The sequence below is a fragment of the Erpetoichthys calabaricus genome, chromosome 14 (genome assembly GCF_900747795.2).
Source record: "Erpetoichthys calabaricus chromosome 14, fErpCal1.3, whole genome shotgun sequence".
Taxonomy (NCBI): Eukaryota; Metazoa; Chordata; class Cladistia; order Polypteriformes; family Polypteridae; genus Erpetoichthys; species Erpetoichthys calabaricus.
The window spans coordinates 11,192,310-11,208,912 of NC_041407.2; the positions used below are offsets into that span (position 1 = coordinate 11,192,310).

At 41.8% G+C, this 16,603-nt stretch overlaps 1 protein-coding gene across 1 annotated transcript in view; it reads right to left on the minus strand.

The window, feature by feature from the left end:
- The window catches only part of LOC114664598 (alpha-N-acetylgalactosaminide alpha-2,6-sialyltransferase 1-like), a 45,719-nt gene extending 31,188 nt beyond the window's left edge, over positions 1–14,531 (minus strand). Inside the window, exon 1 of the mRNA XM_028818780.2 lies at positions 14,402–14,531. Coding sequence (XP_028674613.1) covers positions 14,402–14,508 — 107 coding nt within the window. The 5' untranslated portion in view covers positions 14,509–14,531. The remainder of the gene's footprint in view (positions 1–14,401) is intronic.
- Between the last annotated feature and the right edge of the window lie 2,072 nt (positions 14,532–16,603).

The following is a 16,603-nucleotide window of genomic DNA, read 5'->3' on the forward strand; positions in this document are numbered from 1 at the left end:
AGAATTCGGCGACCCATCGCAACGCATTCCACAAATCGTTTGTGGTCCTTTCCCATTCGGTACTTATGTGATTCGCGATTCAATGTGACTCAAGATCAGATGTCACGTGATTCGAGCCATAGTTTAAGAAACACTGACATAACGGCCTAGAGCAAGTGCCAGGGCAAAACACTTAAGTGGGGTAACGTATAGATGGTGAACACATTAAAAGTTAATCTGTTGGCGGTTTGGATTGTTGGAAACCGGAGAGACATTCCATGGCAACAGAGTAGCAGATGGAAAATCAAGGAGCCCAAAAGAGCAAATAGAGTGGGAATAATAGGAGGCTTCAATAAGAATAACATAAAGTGTACAAACCAGTTTCTTAACAACAGTAACAAGGCCACTTGCGCACATATCTATGACGACTTCTTCCAGTTTCTTGCTTAATTAATTAATTAATTGAGAAATTAGTTCACACTTTTGTTTTCAGTTGACTATACTACTGTAACGCACTCCTCTGAGGACTACCCAAAAAAGACATCAATCGTTTCCAACGAGTGCAGAATACAGCTGCTAGAATACTAACTAGGAAAAGAAAATCTGAGCACATCTCTTCAGTTTTGATGTCACTACACTGGTTACCTGCGTCGTTCAGAATTGACTTTAAAATACTTCTTATGGTTTAGAAAGCCTTAAATAATCCCATCTCCATCTTATTTTTCGGAATGTCTTACATCTTACACTCCAAATCGTAATCTTAGATGTTCAAATGAGGGTCTGCTTAGAATTCCAAGAGCTAAACTTAAAAGAAGTGGTTGAGGCGGGTGACCTTCTGCTGTTATGCACCTAAAATCTGGAATAGCTTGTCAATAGGAATTCGCCAGGCTAATACAGTGGAGCACTTTAAAAAAACTGCTGAAAACTCATTACTTTAACATGGCTTTCTCATAACTTCATCTTACCGTATATACTTGAATATAAGCTGAGTTTTTCAGCACCCAAAATATGCTGAAAAACATCTCCCTCGGCTTATATTCGAGTCAGGTCCCGCTGCCCCCTGGTATACGAACAAGCCAGTTTCCCTTTCGGTTTGTGCGCGCCGATGATTTCCGCATGTGTTCAGTCTCTCCCTGTGCATTCCCTGTGCAGCGAGTGAGAGCGTGAGAGAGAGAGAGAGACACACGCACGCTCGCGCGAGAGAGAGAGACACACACACGCACGCTCGCGCGAGAGAGAGAGAGACAGACACACGCTCGCACGAGAGAGAGAGAGAGAGAGATACGCCGCGCGAGAGAGAGAGACATGCGCGCACGAGAGAGAGAGACACATGCACGCTCGCGCTGGAGAGAGAGAGACACACACACGCACGCTCGCGTGAGAGAGAGAGAGAGAGACAGACACACGCTCGCGCGACGAGAGAGAGAGAGAGAGACGGCGCAGACGCGCGAGAGAGAGAGAGAGAGAGAGAGAGAGAGACACGCGCGCGAGAGAGTAAGCGAGAGATACCATATTGTTTTTGTTGACCCTCTTCTCCACTTACAGAGCTAGTTTACTGTTTTTCTTTGAAAATACTCAAAAACATTTAACCTACTGATGCCTCAATTAATGTACGGTAATTTTATTGGTATTTATTTTGATTATTGAAACTTACCAGTAGCTGCTGCATTTCCCAACCCTAGGCTTATACTCGAGTCAATAAGTTTTTTGTAGGTAACATTAGGTACCTCGGCTTATATTCGGGTCGGCTTATACTCGAGTATATACGGTAGTTTAATCCTGATGCTCTGTATATTCAATTAATTATCATTATTATTCATGGTGGCTCCAAAATCCACACTAACCCCTACTCTCTCTTCTGTTCTTTTTACTGTTTTCTGTGGTGATGACTTGATTAGGTGGCGACTTGATTAGGTGGTGGCGACTTGCGCCACCACCACCTAATCATAGCACCGTGATGTCCTTACATTGATGGATTAAAGACCAGAAGTCCACATGACCATCATCATCAAGTCCTTCCATGAGAACCCTGAATATAATGAGGACTGATTGATGTCATTTATGTTGGGTAGAATGCCTAGAGGGGGCTGGGTGGTCTCGTGGCCTGGAACCCCAGCAGATTTTTTTTTTTTATCCAGCCGTCTGGAGTTTTTTTGTTTTTTCTGTCCTCCCTGGCCATCAGACCTTACTTTTATTCTATGTTAATTAGTGTTCTCTTATTTTAATTCTGTTTTTCTCTCTTTCTTCATCATGTAAATCACTTTGAGCTATATTATTTGTATGAAAATATGCTATATAAATAAATGTTGTTGTTGTTGCTGGGATAATCACCTTCCTGTTGAATGGTGGTTGGCAAACACAATGGAGCAATCGGGAGTGTTGTTCAGCTGTTCTCTCAAACATCTTCCCCAACTGACCTTGGCATATGTCACACAATTAGAGGAGGGCAACATGTCATTTAAAAAAACTTGGAAAGGGTTACAAATATTTTCAACAGTGAAGGCAAGTGCTCTAGTGATAATGCTGTTTTACTAGCTGTCATCACACGCAATGCTAATTTATGAATGGAGCAATTTTCAGTTTCTTTTTCTTTTGTTCTTTGTACGTGATTAATATCAAACGTGTTGAACATGGAGGTAGAAGTAAGATGCAGATGTCAGATAAATGAGGAAAAGAGAAAAACCACATTCCCTTCTAGTTTCATCTAGTGGTTTGCTGACCTAACCTTACAGTACATGTTCTGTTACACGTTGGCCTGCTGACATATTTGCTGCGGTTGCAGATATTGTATATACTTATTTGCTCTGTTATCCTTTCACGTTTTGACATTTATTCACTGCGGTTTCACATATGTTATATACTTAATCTGATCTGTTCTGATGTTGTGTTTTGACATTTATTCACTGTGGTTACGATATCATCTATATCTATTTGTTCTGTTACACAATGGTTTGATAATGTTTATTCACTGTGGTTGCAGGTACCTTATACGAGGTGAGACACAAAGATAAATGAATTGGTAAAAAAAATATATATTTATTGATGAATACAGCATTCTGACTATCGTCACCTTCTATATACTCCCCCTCCCGATCTCTACACCGCTCCATACATATCTTCCATTGATTGAAACAGTGCTGGAACGTCTTCTTGCTTGCTTGCTTCCCTTCAGGTCACTTTTGATTTTCAGAAATAAGTAAAAATCACAGGGAGCTAAATCAGGCGAATAGGGAGGATGATCGAGGACAGGAATGTTTTTGTCAGTCAAAAACTGCTTTACGGAAAAAGCATTGTGCACGGGAGCGTTGTCTTGATGAAGCACCACGCCCTCGACCTGGGCGTTGAATGTCTTCCACATTTTCTTGTCCTTCCTTGTTCCACTCAAAACTTGTGTGCCAGACAAACCGTTATCACCATGCACTGTTTTTATCTTTTCATAAATTTCTGTGTCCGTTTCGTTCAATTTCGCGAGAAATTTGATGTTGATTCACTGTTCGATTTTTTCACCCGACATTTTCGATTGTTGTGCACGTACTGACTGGGCTGTTCACAAGATATACGTACGTAGCCGGTCGGCAGTTTGAGAGGGCGTGTAGGAGGGGATGTAGTTCTATGATTCACGTCTGGCTGACCTCCAGATGGTTTTCCAGGAAAGCCCCAAGCGCAGTCCAGTTATTTTTGTGTCTCGTATACTTACTTGTTCTGTTACTCTTTCATATTTTGACATTTACTCACTGTGGTTGCAGATATCATCTATACTTACTTGTTCTGTTACCCTTTCTTGTTTTGACATTTATTCACTATGGTTGGATATATCCATCCATCCATCCCGCTATATCCTAACTACAGGGTCACGGGGGTCTGCTGGAGCCAATCCCAGCCAACACAGGGAGCAAGGCAGGAACCAATCCCAGGCAGGGCGCCAACCCACCGCAAGACACACACACACCCCACACACCAAGCACACACTAGGGACAATTAACACATCACCAGGGACTGTGAGAGGAAACCCACGCAGACACGGGGGAGAACATGCAAACTCCACGCAGGGAGGACCTGGGAAGCGAACCCGGGTCTCCTTAGTGCGAGGGCAGCAGCGTCGCCATTGGATATATCATCTATACTTATTTGCTCTGCTATACAGTGGTTTGACACTGTTTATTCACTCTGGATGCAGATATCTTAAAAACTTACTTGTTCTGTTACACTGTCGTGTTTTGACAGGTATTCACGGCAGCTGGATATATCGTCCATACTTATTTGTTCTGTTATGCTGTTGTGTTTTGACATTTATTCACTGTGGTTGCAGATATCGTGTATACTTATTTGTTCTATTACAGTGTCATGTTTTGACATTTATTCATTGTGGTTGGATATATCCATCCATCCATTATCCAACCTGCTATATCCTAACACAGGGTCACAGGGGTCTGCTGGAACCAATCCCAGCCAGCACAGGGCACAAAGCAGGAACAAATCCTGGGCAGGGTGCCAACCCACTGCAGGACACACACCCACACACACAAACACACACACCAGGGACAATTTCGGATCACCAATGCACCTAATCTACATGTCTTTGGACTGTGGGAAGAAAGCCACGCAGACACGGGGAGAACATACAAACTACACGCAGGAAGGACTTGGGGAGCGAACCCGGGTCTCCTTAGTGCGAGGCAGCAGCGCTACCACTGCACCACCGTTGGATATATCATCTATACTTATTTGACACTGTTTATTTACTGTGGATGCAGATATCTTGAAAACTTATTTGTTCTGTTACGCTGTCGTGTTTTGACAGGTATTCACTGTGATTGGATATTAAGTGCCTTGAGCATGGGAAAGGCGCTATAAAAATAAAATGTATTATTATTATTATTATTATTATATTGTCCATACTTATTTGTTCTGTTATGCTGTTGTATTTTGATATTTATTCACTGCGGTTGCAGATATCTTATATACTTATTTGTTCTGTCACACTTTCATGTTTTGACATTTATCCACAGAGATTGCAGATATCGTGTATACATATTTGTTCTATTACAGTGTCGTGTTCTGACATGTACTCACTGCTGTTGCAGATATCATCTATACTTGTTCTCTTGGAAGGAAGTTTGCCTGAGTAAATCTACCAGTAGGGTGAATTGTTTGCAATTTTTTACTATCTAGAGGGATACCATTACACTACCTAGACTCCATTGTTATTCCAGCCGACACTTTCTGAATAATTTTATTTATCGGTGGACCTTTCCGGACTTTTTCCCTATTCAATTTCCATTCTGTCACTTGTTTGTCTTTTCGATGGTGTGCCGTACTTTATGTGGTCATCGTATGTGTTAAGTATTGGGGGAGGACCGTCACTTGACATGAATTTGTCGTACTGTGGGTTATTTAAATTTTCATTCTTTTAACTCAAATATATTGTATCAGGGCGGCACAGTGGCGCAGTGGGTAGTGCTGCTGCCTCGCAGTTGGGGGACCTGGGTTCGCTTCCCGGGTCCTCCCTGCGTGGAGTTTGCATGTTATCCCCGTGTCTGCGTGGGTTTCCTCCGGGCGCTCCGGTTTCCTCCTACAGTCCAAAGACATGCAGGTTAGGTGGATTGGCGATTCTAAATTGGCCCTAGTGTGTGCTTGTGTGTGTCCTGCCTTGTGTTGGCTGGGATTGGCTCTAGCAGACCCATGTGTTAAGAAATGGATGGATATTGTATCAATTTCTTTTGTACCTACAGTGTGTGTAGTATGGTCTGTAAAGTGTGAGGTCAGCAGACAAGTAGTGGTGGTCACCCGTTCTCCTTATTATTTATTTTTTATTTATAATCGTATCATCTGGGGATCGGTAAAGTGATGTCCTCATGATGAACCTCTAAATGCGGCAAGGACACATCAGACTTATCTCGGATCAGCTTTGAATGTTTAACTTTTTGAGGGCTGAATATTTTTTCCAAAAAACAGTTTTCTGAAAAGCAATGGTTTCACAACAGAAATCAAAATAAAGCATGTTTTGATGCCAGATTGGCGGAGTGGTGGCTCTGAGGCTAGGGATCTGCACTAGCAATCAGAAGGTTGCCGGTTCGAATCCCGTAAAATGCCAATAGGGACTCTGCTCTGTTGGGCCCTTGAGCAAGGCCCTTAACCTGCAATTGCTAACCGCTTTGAGTAGTGAGAAAGGTGCTATATAAATGCAAAGAATTGCATGCTGTGGCTGCCATTTTGCCAAGAATGTGCGGCAGGCTGTCTTCACGTGGCTGGGGCAGCAGCAGTGGTCACGGTCACAGTGACTAGTTTCTACCACTTATCATTGCAAGTGGCAGTCCTCCCAGGCGAACACTGAATCAGCTACTACGTGAACCTGGTGAGCACCACGATTAGCTGGGGGCCAATCAGCTGAAGCTGGAACCTCACATTCGTTTTCGACCACTTGTATCAAAATCGAAGTCCGACAAGTCATAGTCCAATTCAGAGATAATAGGCAAAATGTTGTCCATGGAGTATTTTGTTCTACGCATTCACTTTGATCTCTCGCCAGATGTCACTGCCATTTTTGCCACTGTTTGCGCTTTGCTACTCAAGTAAGTGCAGGAAATCTCGGTCAAAACCAATGAAGCTAACTTTCCTTCTAGCAACGAGAGTCCAACTAAAATGTAACGGTTGGTTTTGTCACAGTTTACAGATAATTACCATCGTCGACTCCTCCTTTTGACAAAAGTTCACATCAGCCCTGAAAGAGTTAATTGAAGGTCTTTTAGAGTTCCACAGAAAACGCTAAAGGAGGGCATGAACTTCAAGAGTAGGGGAGCGCTTGGTGTTTCACACATCCATTATGATCTGTTCATGGTTATTTATGGAGGTTGTTATGAATCTAAATTCAATAATTCTTTCTGGAACCTTCATGAGATGGTTCTTCTAGGAGGCAAAAATGGCAGTGATCTAAAGAAACACTCTGGCACCTTTATTTTGAAGACCGACCTCTTTACATAACGAGGGCCGTTCAAAACGTTTCCACATTTTTATATTTTCATTGGAAACAGTGAAGGTGGCAGGAGCAGTAATTGGGCATTAAAAAGATGGTATGACGCTGGGAAAACTGCATCGCAAACGAAGGCAACCATGTAGAAAAGTGATGCCATTTGCTTTTGAAACTCTTAATAAATAGGGTTTAAAAATAGTGCAGAAACTTTTTGAACGTCCCTCGTAATTGCAGATGTAGGTTGCAGTTTTGTGTGTGTGTGTGTCTGTGTATGTCTTTTATTGGTCTTGTGTCGCTGTTACTGTCCTGAAGAGACGTCCAAGTGAGAATTTCATTGTTCTGCGTAAACACGACAAGCAGACATGAACAAATTTGAGCCGTTTCATGTGGTAAGCATCCAAAGTTCAAGAATAGGTAGCTGGATGGAATTCAAGTCTGAAATAAACTCGTTTTACCCTTACAGGTGTGAACTTAAGAGCCGAGGACATGGGAAGGGCACACTAGAATTGGCACCGTGATCTGGCTTTGTTTTTGCCAGGGACTTTCCGCATTCCAATGTGTAGTCAAATGTCTTAAATGAATTTTGGGTTATTTTATGTCTTAATTGTAGAACAATTTTATAACACTACAGAGCTCTAAGAGCCTTTCGAAATGAAACTAAAGGCCAGCTTAAGATTCTAATTATACTGATGATATGTTTGAAGTTCATTTCTTGTGCTTTAGAAGCCAGGAGATGCCTGGAATCTCAGAGGATGGCCCTTAACTCGGTAATTAGATGGGCTTAATGACAAGAGCGTGGTGGCTTTCTTGACTTCTAAGTGGAAAGAAACCTCTGGGATCTACAGCACATGCAATGCCGCCATTCAAACATCATGATCCATACATCCATCCATCCATACAATGACGATCCATACATCATTTTCATTTACATTTACATTTACATCATTTAGCAGACGCTCTTATCCAGAGCGACTTACAACAGTGCTTAGTAGTCTACAACTGTTCTTCAGTCTTTAAGGCTAGGATTAAATCTACTGTCATTAAACATGTTACCGCTGACCAAGTTGTACACAATACCATGTTAGAAGAAAATAGTAAGTTATTAGTACAAAATTTATTTATTTTTTTTTTGAGAAAAAGGGTAGAAAAAAGTATGGGGACTTTAGTCTAAGTGCTGTTGAAAGAAGTGTGTCTTCAGACGACGTTTGAAGACAGTGAGGGTCTCCGCTGTTCGTACAGCAAGAGGAAGTTCGTTCCACCACTGAGGAGACAACACTGCAAAGAGTCTTGATGCATGTCGTCCTCTTCTTTTAAGTAGGGGTGGTTCGAGACGAGCAGTGCTTGATGTTCTGAGACAGCGAGAAGTGACACGCTGCTTAACCAGTGCTGATATGTAAGGTGGTGCAGTTCCAGTTTTGGCCTTAAAGGCAAGTGTTAGGGTTTTGAACCTGATGCGGGCAGCCACAGGGAGCCAGTGCAGGTTCCGCAGCAGAGGTGTAGTGTGTGAGAATTTGGGAATATCAAAAACGAGTCTTGCAGCTGCATTCTGGATCAGTTGAAGTGGTCGTGTTGCCTTTAGTGAAAGTCCAGACATCAGAGAGTTGCAGTAGTCCAGCTTAGAGATGACCAAGGTCTGGACGAGAAGCTGAGTAGCCTCTGTAGTGAGAAAGGGGCGGATTCTCCTGATGTTGTAATATTCATAACAGATAGGGTGTGTTACTCTGGTCAGAAGAGACTTTCGGCGGTGAAAAGAAGTTGCATAATCTGCCTTCTGAGATCATCAGCTCGGGAGAAGGCGAGGCACAGTTTTGTGGGAATGTCTGCAAGATTTTCATCATCCACTCATACAAATAAAGGTGCCAGAGCAGTTCGTCATAGGTGGAAACCATTTTGGGCTTCCAAAAGACCCATCCCCATGAAGGTTCCAGAAAGAACCTTTCTTTACAGCCATAGCAAATTCCATAAATAACTACAAACAGCTGATAGATCTGTGAAACCCCACTGGGTTCTGTAGCAAGAAGGTTATTCTGTGCCAATATAATCTGTCAAATGTATTTCAAATCCATGCAATTCAGCTGAAGGAGAGAGAGAGATGGACAGACAAGCAGATTGTTTTAAAGGTGCAGGCGTCTGCTTGATCAATAAGGTTCAAGAACACAGTCTGCTATAAATGATGAGAACAGGTGAAGGTGGCATTTGGGTTCAGTCCAGAAATAAACAACCCGTCCCCATATCTGACAAGAATTTTATGAATACTGCTCACTTCGCTTGCCAACACCCAACCGCCTGCACTTTGCGCCAGAAACTTCGCACCTCTGCCGCTCACGTATGTGGATTTCACCTTTCACCAAACAACAAAACTTTTCATTCTCGCGGATAGGCATCTTCATTGGGAAGAAACACTACTTTTCCCTGATGGCAACACAAATTAGACGATCTACAAGTCTCCGACTTAAAGTTTAAATCCGAACAATATCTACATACTTCTGTCATATCACCTATGTCAATATATTCAATGTCTTTTCGCTTTTACCTGTTCATCAATATCGCATTAATTTTGATTCCGTCTTTGGAATGACATCATGACAACGCAACATGTAACTGCCTGTGAGTGAATATCGTTTCTTTCTCTCTACACGAACTATGTCTGACCATAGCATTCACACAAATGAGAAATGACTGGACCGTGTGCGTAGTTATGTGGGCAGGACTTTTCCAAATCTCTTTGCATAAGCTCTTGTCTTGCGGGGCTTGAAATTTTCTCTCACGGGATTTCACTTTCACCAAACAACACATCTTTTAATTCTCGTGAATACAAATCTTCATTGAGAAGAAACACTACTTTTTATTTCCCTGATGACAACACGAATTAGACCATCTACAAGTCTCCGACATAAAGTTTAAATCTGAATAATATATTCAATCTCTTTTCACTGTTCCATTATTTCACCGAGTAATAATTTCTGTTTGTTTGTGCTAATACGATCCTATTACTATCCTTTTTTTGAGACTTTCGAATTTTTGTACTTCCATTATCTCTGACCTACTCTGCATGTATACCGCGCCAACATTTTTGAGTTCTTTGCGACGTTCTACTTTGTCATCTATTCTTTGTCTTTTATTTCCGGCCCGGGCCTGGTTAAATCTCTTGGCACAAAGTCTCGTCTCACAGGACGTGAAAGTGTCTCTCAGAGAAAAAACACATCTCGTCTCTCTTCCTAAGATTTTTTTTATTATAACAAAGAGATATAAATATGTGAGTGGTTATCATGATGAGGATCCAGCACAAAGTCAGAAGCACCTCCATGCTGTTGACGTTCCTGCTGGATGGGACATCTGGTTGTCAGCATTCGCCCACTTGGCCGTGATGTCCCTTGGCTTCTCTCTGGCCTGAATACATATATACAGTCATATGAAAACGTTTGGGAAACCCCTCTTAATTCTTTGATTTTTGCTTATCATTGGCTGAACTTCCTTTTAATATATGATATGCCTTATGGACACATTAGTATTTCAGCAGTGACATTAAGTTTATTGGATTAACAGAAAATATGCAATATGCATCATAAAAAAATTAGACAGGTGCATAAATGTGGGCACCCCAACAGAGATATGACATCAATTCTTAGTTGAGCCTCCTTTTTGCAAATCTAACAGCCTCTAGACACTGACCTCCTATAGCTTTTGAGGAGTGTCTGGATTCTGGATGGAGGTATTTCTGACCATTCTTCAATACAAAATCTCTCCAGTTCAGTTCACTTTGATGGACAGCCTGCTTCAAATCATCCCATAGATTTTTTGATGATATTCAAGTCAGGGGACTGTGACGGCCATTCCAGAACATTGTACTTCTCCCTCTGCATGAATGCCTTTGTAGATTTCGAACTGTGTTTTGGGTCATTGTTTTGTTGGAATATCAAACCCCTGCATAACTTCAACTTTGTGACTGATGCTTGAACATTATCCTGAAGAATTTGTTGATATTGGGTTAAATTTATCCAACCCTTGACTTTAACAAGGGCCCCAGTCCCTGAACTAGCCACACAGCCCCACAGCATGATGGAACCTCCACCAAATTTGACAGTAGGTAGCAGGTGTTTTTCTTGGAATGCAGTGTTCTTCTTCCGCTATGCAAAGTGCTTTTTGTTATGACCAAATAACTCAATTTTTGTCTCATCGGTCCAAAGCACTTTGTTCCAAAATGAATCTGGATTATCTAAATGAGCATTGGCATACAACAAGCGACTCTGTTTGTGGCGTGAGTGCAGAAAGGGCTTCTTTCTCATCACCCTGCCATACAGATGTTCTTTGTGCAAATTGTGCTGAATTGTAGAATGATGTACAGATACACCATCTGCAGTGAGATGTTCTTGCAGGTCTTTGGAGGTGATCTGTGGTTGTCTGTCACCATTCTCACAATCCTGCCCATATGCCACTCCTGTATTTTTCTTGGCCTGCCAGACCTGCTGGGTTTAACAGCAACTGTGCCTGTGGCCTTCCATTTCCTGATTCCATTCCTTACAGTTGAACCTGACAGTTTAAACCTCTGAGATTACTTTTTGTACCCTTCCCCTAAACCAGGAGACTCAACAATCTTTGTTTTCAGATCTTTGGAGAGTTGCTTTGAGGATCTCATGCTGTCACTCTTCAGAGGAGAGTCAAAGGGAAGCACAACTTGCGATTGACCACCTTAAATCCCTTTATATCTCATGATGGGACACACCTGTCTATGAAGTTCAAGGCTTAACGAGCTAATCCCACCAATTTGGTGTTGCAAGTAATCAGCATTGAGCAGTGACAGGCATTCAAATCAGTAAAATGACAAGGGGACCCACATTTTTGCACAGCCAGTTTTTCACGTTTGATTTAATTTCATGCAACTAAATATCTTTGTCCGGAAAACACCGCAGTACTCAGATGTTCCTAGGAAATGAAAGACATACCACTGTTATCTTTTATGTTGAAAGGAGAATCAATTATTATGCAGGCTGAGAGGGGTTCCCAAACTTTTTCATATGACTGTATATACGTTTCTCTCTCTATATATATACGAGGGACGTTCAAAGAAATTTCGCACTTTTATATTTTGGTTGGAAACGGTGAAGGCGGGAGGAGTAGTAACTGGCCATTAAAAAGTTGGTACGACTCTGGGAAAATTGCATCGCAAGCGAAGGTGACTATATAGAAAAGTAATTTAATTTGTTTTTAATCTCTGAAATTCTTAATAAATAGAGTTTAAAAAGTGCGGAAACTTTTTGAATGTAACACGTATATATATATATATATATATATATATATATATATATATATATATATAACCGAGATAGATAGATAGATAGATAGATAGATAGATAGATAGATAGATAGATAGATAGCATACTGATAAAAAAAAAAAACCAAACAAACAAAAAAAACAAACAAAAAAAACAACCTAAAATACATTTTGATTATATATGTATATGTCTTTGAGTGCGTCCGGGCCACAATCGGTTAATGCAGTGACAATGTTAGTACGTTCTGAGTGACTGCAAAACATTTTTTATTAGATTGTATATGAAGAAAATAACATTGCATACAATCGAAACAAACTTAACAAACCTGACTTTAACCCCCAGTGAGTGAATATAATACAAAGGTATAGTTTACTAACCTAAATCCATAAAAGCGGACCGAAACGTTACGGACACCGGGGACAAACAGCTAAATAATTCTTCTTTAGCGAACGCAGCTTAGCAAATAGGACATAACGACAGTAGTCCTCCCAAAGACACACAGGTTACGTGAACCAGCGATTCTAAATTTCCCTGTGCGTGTTTGGTTTGTGAGGGTTTGCGCGCGTGTATTTGTGAGCGCCTGCGTGTGTGCGGGTATTTGTGAAGGTGTTCTAAGCTCTGCTTTCTCTGATTGCCACCACCACCTGATCAGGACACCATGCAGTCCAAACGCTGATGGATTGATGTTCACATGACCATTATTATCTAATTCTTCCACATGAAGGCTGTAAACCATGAGGACTGATTTAGATCATTGATGTTATAGGTAGAATGCCAAGTCGGGGCTGGGCAGTCTTGTCACCTCGGAACCCCTGCAGATTTTTTTTTCTCCAACCCTCTGGAGTTTTTTTGGTTGTTTGTTCTATTCTGCCCTCTTGGCCATTTTATTCATTGTTATTGACTAATCTTATTTTTATATTTTTCTTTCTTAATCTTGCAAAGCACTTTGAGTTACATCATTTATATAAAAATATTCTGTATAAATAAATGTTGTTTTTGTTGAGTGCGCATGTGTTTGTGAGGGTGTGCGCGCGCGTGTGTGCCTTCGCCCTGTGATGGACCGGCGTCCTGTCCATGCAGGTGTTGTTCCAATACCCTTCGATGCTTGCTCTGTTATAGCTCCAGCTTCTCCGCCGACCATTTGTACTGAATAGGCAGATTTGTAAAAAGAATGGTTGGACATTTTAACACGACACCGTCCAGCCTCTCTGGGGTCCTCAGCCTTTGACAGGTCCATCTCAGGGTCCACACACAATCTTCGCGTTCTTCACACTCACGTTTCAAGCACTTGTAGTGGTCCGAGTTGAGACCAATCGAGTCTCTGCCTTTCTTGTCTCAATGACAAGTCCGAATTAAGACCCGATAGCCCCCAACCCAGCATCTAAACCCCCCCCCCCCCCCCGCTGACTTAATGACTTAAATCGACTATATTTTTAACAATGCAGCGCGTGCTCTCCCACTCTTGCTTTCGACTTGCGGACACGTGAAATCATGTCATCGAACAATTCCCCCCCACCCCCACCCCCACCCCCACCCCCCAATTTGGTGATTTCGGCTTACGGACACTTGATGTATTGGTGAGAAAACCCCATGCCGTCAAGGGACCCGATGGGCACGCTCCCAGAACACCTTGATGGCAGACCAGCGCCAGCCCACCTCTGACGGGCAGGGGTCACTGTCGAGTTAATGATATTCTGCAGAAGAAAATCATTTTCTCGGACACTAGAAATAAAACACTAATTTCTTTTTAATATTTTAGTTCACGGTGGGCGGTAGAGGAGGGTGCGGTGGCAGGAGTTTTAAGTGGACCCTTTAGGTCTGTGTTTGGCTTTTTTTTAGCGCTTAAACACGCTAGTCGATCGCTATTTTGCATACTAATCTGTGTAAATAAAGGGCAAATATTGTAAATATTTAATAATGTTCTGTTTGTAAACGGGAAACCACATTTTAATATACAACATAAGAAAGTAAAGATGCAAAAAAAAAAAAAAAGGAAAAGCGCTTAGATCCTGTCAGTTAGTCTTTACTTAATAAAAAGTTGATCACAGAAATGAGAAATCCAGAAGTGCATCAGAATTCAGATTTGAATTCACCGCTACGTGTCTCTTTATTAAAAATAATACATTTGGAAGCCCTATTTGTTATTCTTCTTATTAAAATAAAACCATTGGCAACTCACCGGCTGTCGAATTTCCAAAATGTCAGATCTTTTGAAAAGAAGGCGACACCAAGAAAAAGCGAAATAAATCCCAAAAGCCAAAAATACTGAGCTCTAACGCGAAACATCTTGGCCAATAATGAATGAAGTGGCTAACGCGACAGACAGCGAGGTGGAGAAGATTATTGCTTATGTCTGGGAGGAGTTTATGGCCATCCGCCCGTTTAAACAAACCCGACGTGATCATCTCACAGGGAAGCTGATCCAAAACAAACAGGTTTTTTTTTCTTCAGTGTTTGAAATGTTCTGATCCACCGCAAGAAAAACGGGCACAAAGTTTTAACGGACGGACACTTGCAGCTCAGACCTGCAGGTACGGGTGAACACGGATTAAAGTACACGAGTCAAGATATCAAGGTTAAACGGGAAATAAAATAATAACCAGAAATATTGAAGGCATATATCGTATTTTCCTTGGCGTATAATCCAATTGCCCACCTCATTAACCTTTGTATAGACAGTAGTAAAGTTAACGAACGTTTAAATCCGGTTTATCAACGCCGTTACACTTAACGCTTTATTGAAAATGCTTTATGTAAAAACGTGTTGGAAGGAAAGGGATCTGAGCAAAACTGTTTCGTGAACTTCTTCTTACTTCAATAATAATAATAATAATAATAATAATAATAATAATAATATATTTTATTTGTATAGCGCCTTTCCTATGCTCAAGGCGATTCACAAAGTGTCGTATAGAATCATATATGTAACATTAGATGTTTCCTGCATCGCACATTAAAACAGATACAGGATGTACAAATGCATTAAATAGAATAAACCAGAGTTAAATACTAAAATTAGCACTAAAAGAGAGCCTAGCAAATAACATCATTTGTGATATAACACACACACTCACACACAAATTCTCCTGAGCATCTGGACATTAGACGCCTGGCTAAACAGATGAGTTTTCAGTGGGTTTTTTTTTTAAAAGAATGAACGGATTCAGCTAATTAATTTCGGGAGGTCATTCCGGGAGGTTAGTGTGGGGCACAACAAGATGGCCAGAATCTGAGGACCTTGTTGCAGGGAGAACAAGAGCGATAGAGAAGATCGCCAATGTAGTCCGGTGCGAGGCCATTTAAAGGTTTGTAGGTTAATACTATAATTTTATATTCGATCCTGTAAGACACAGTCACTTTTAAGAATTCATTAATTGTATCGGCAGTCTAGCTGGGTTCCGATTAGATTAACATGAAACTACAGGTGCTTTAGACTCGAGTTTCCTTACATTACGTACGATACGTGTTGCTAATTTCTGGATCGCGACAATTTCACAATATTTTGCAGTGTTTCACGGCGGCTCGGTGGTAGCGCTGGTGCAATAAGGAGACGGGGATTCGCGACTCCGGGCCCTCCCTGCGTGTAGTTTGAATGTTCTCGCGTGAATTTCCTCTCACAGTCCAGACACCTGCAGGTTGAGTGAACTGGCGTTGCTAAGTGTGTGCGTGTGCTCTGGATAAGCTGGTTTGGTAAAACTGACGGATGCACCTTGCGATGGACTGTCAACTTGTCCTGTTCCTACCTCGAGTCTAATGCTTTCTGGGGCAGATGCAGCTGCCCTGCATCCCTGCCCTTGCTAAGCAGGTTAAGAAAATGGATAGACGGACATTTCAAAAAACACTCGCTAGCCCCTCTATGATTCTAAGTCTCCACCGGCAACATCAGAATCCACTTGCGATGGCACTCACACAATCCGTGCACGCTTCACAACTAAGCCTGCATGCATATGTTTGGGATAAAAAAAAAAAACGGAGTACACAATCAAATAAATAACCCAAATCATCACAGAGGGAACCAGCGGACCCCACTGTGACAGTGACCGATGAGGAGTGCCGAACCAAAGAGGTCAGTCAGACCTAACTAACTGCCGAGTCACTCTCATCATGCATTACGTTTTCAATGTTAGATATGAGACTCTGCTCGTTGGATCCTGCAGGACACAGACGGACTGTTAGGAGGAAGTCGCTTCATCTGCTAAGTCAACCAGGCATCACTTCCCGATCTCAGTCAAAAGGGCATCCTTCAAGCAAGATAATGTGTGTGAAGGGGTTAAGTCGAGCACCCGAAGGAAACCCACGCAGACAAGAAGAGAACATGCAAACTCCAGGTAGGGAGGACCCGGGAAGGGAACCCAGGTCTCCTTAGTGCGAGGCAGCAGCG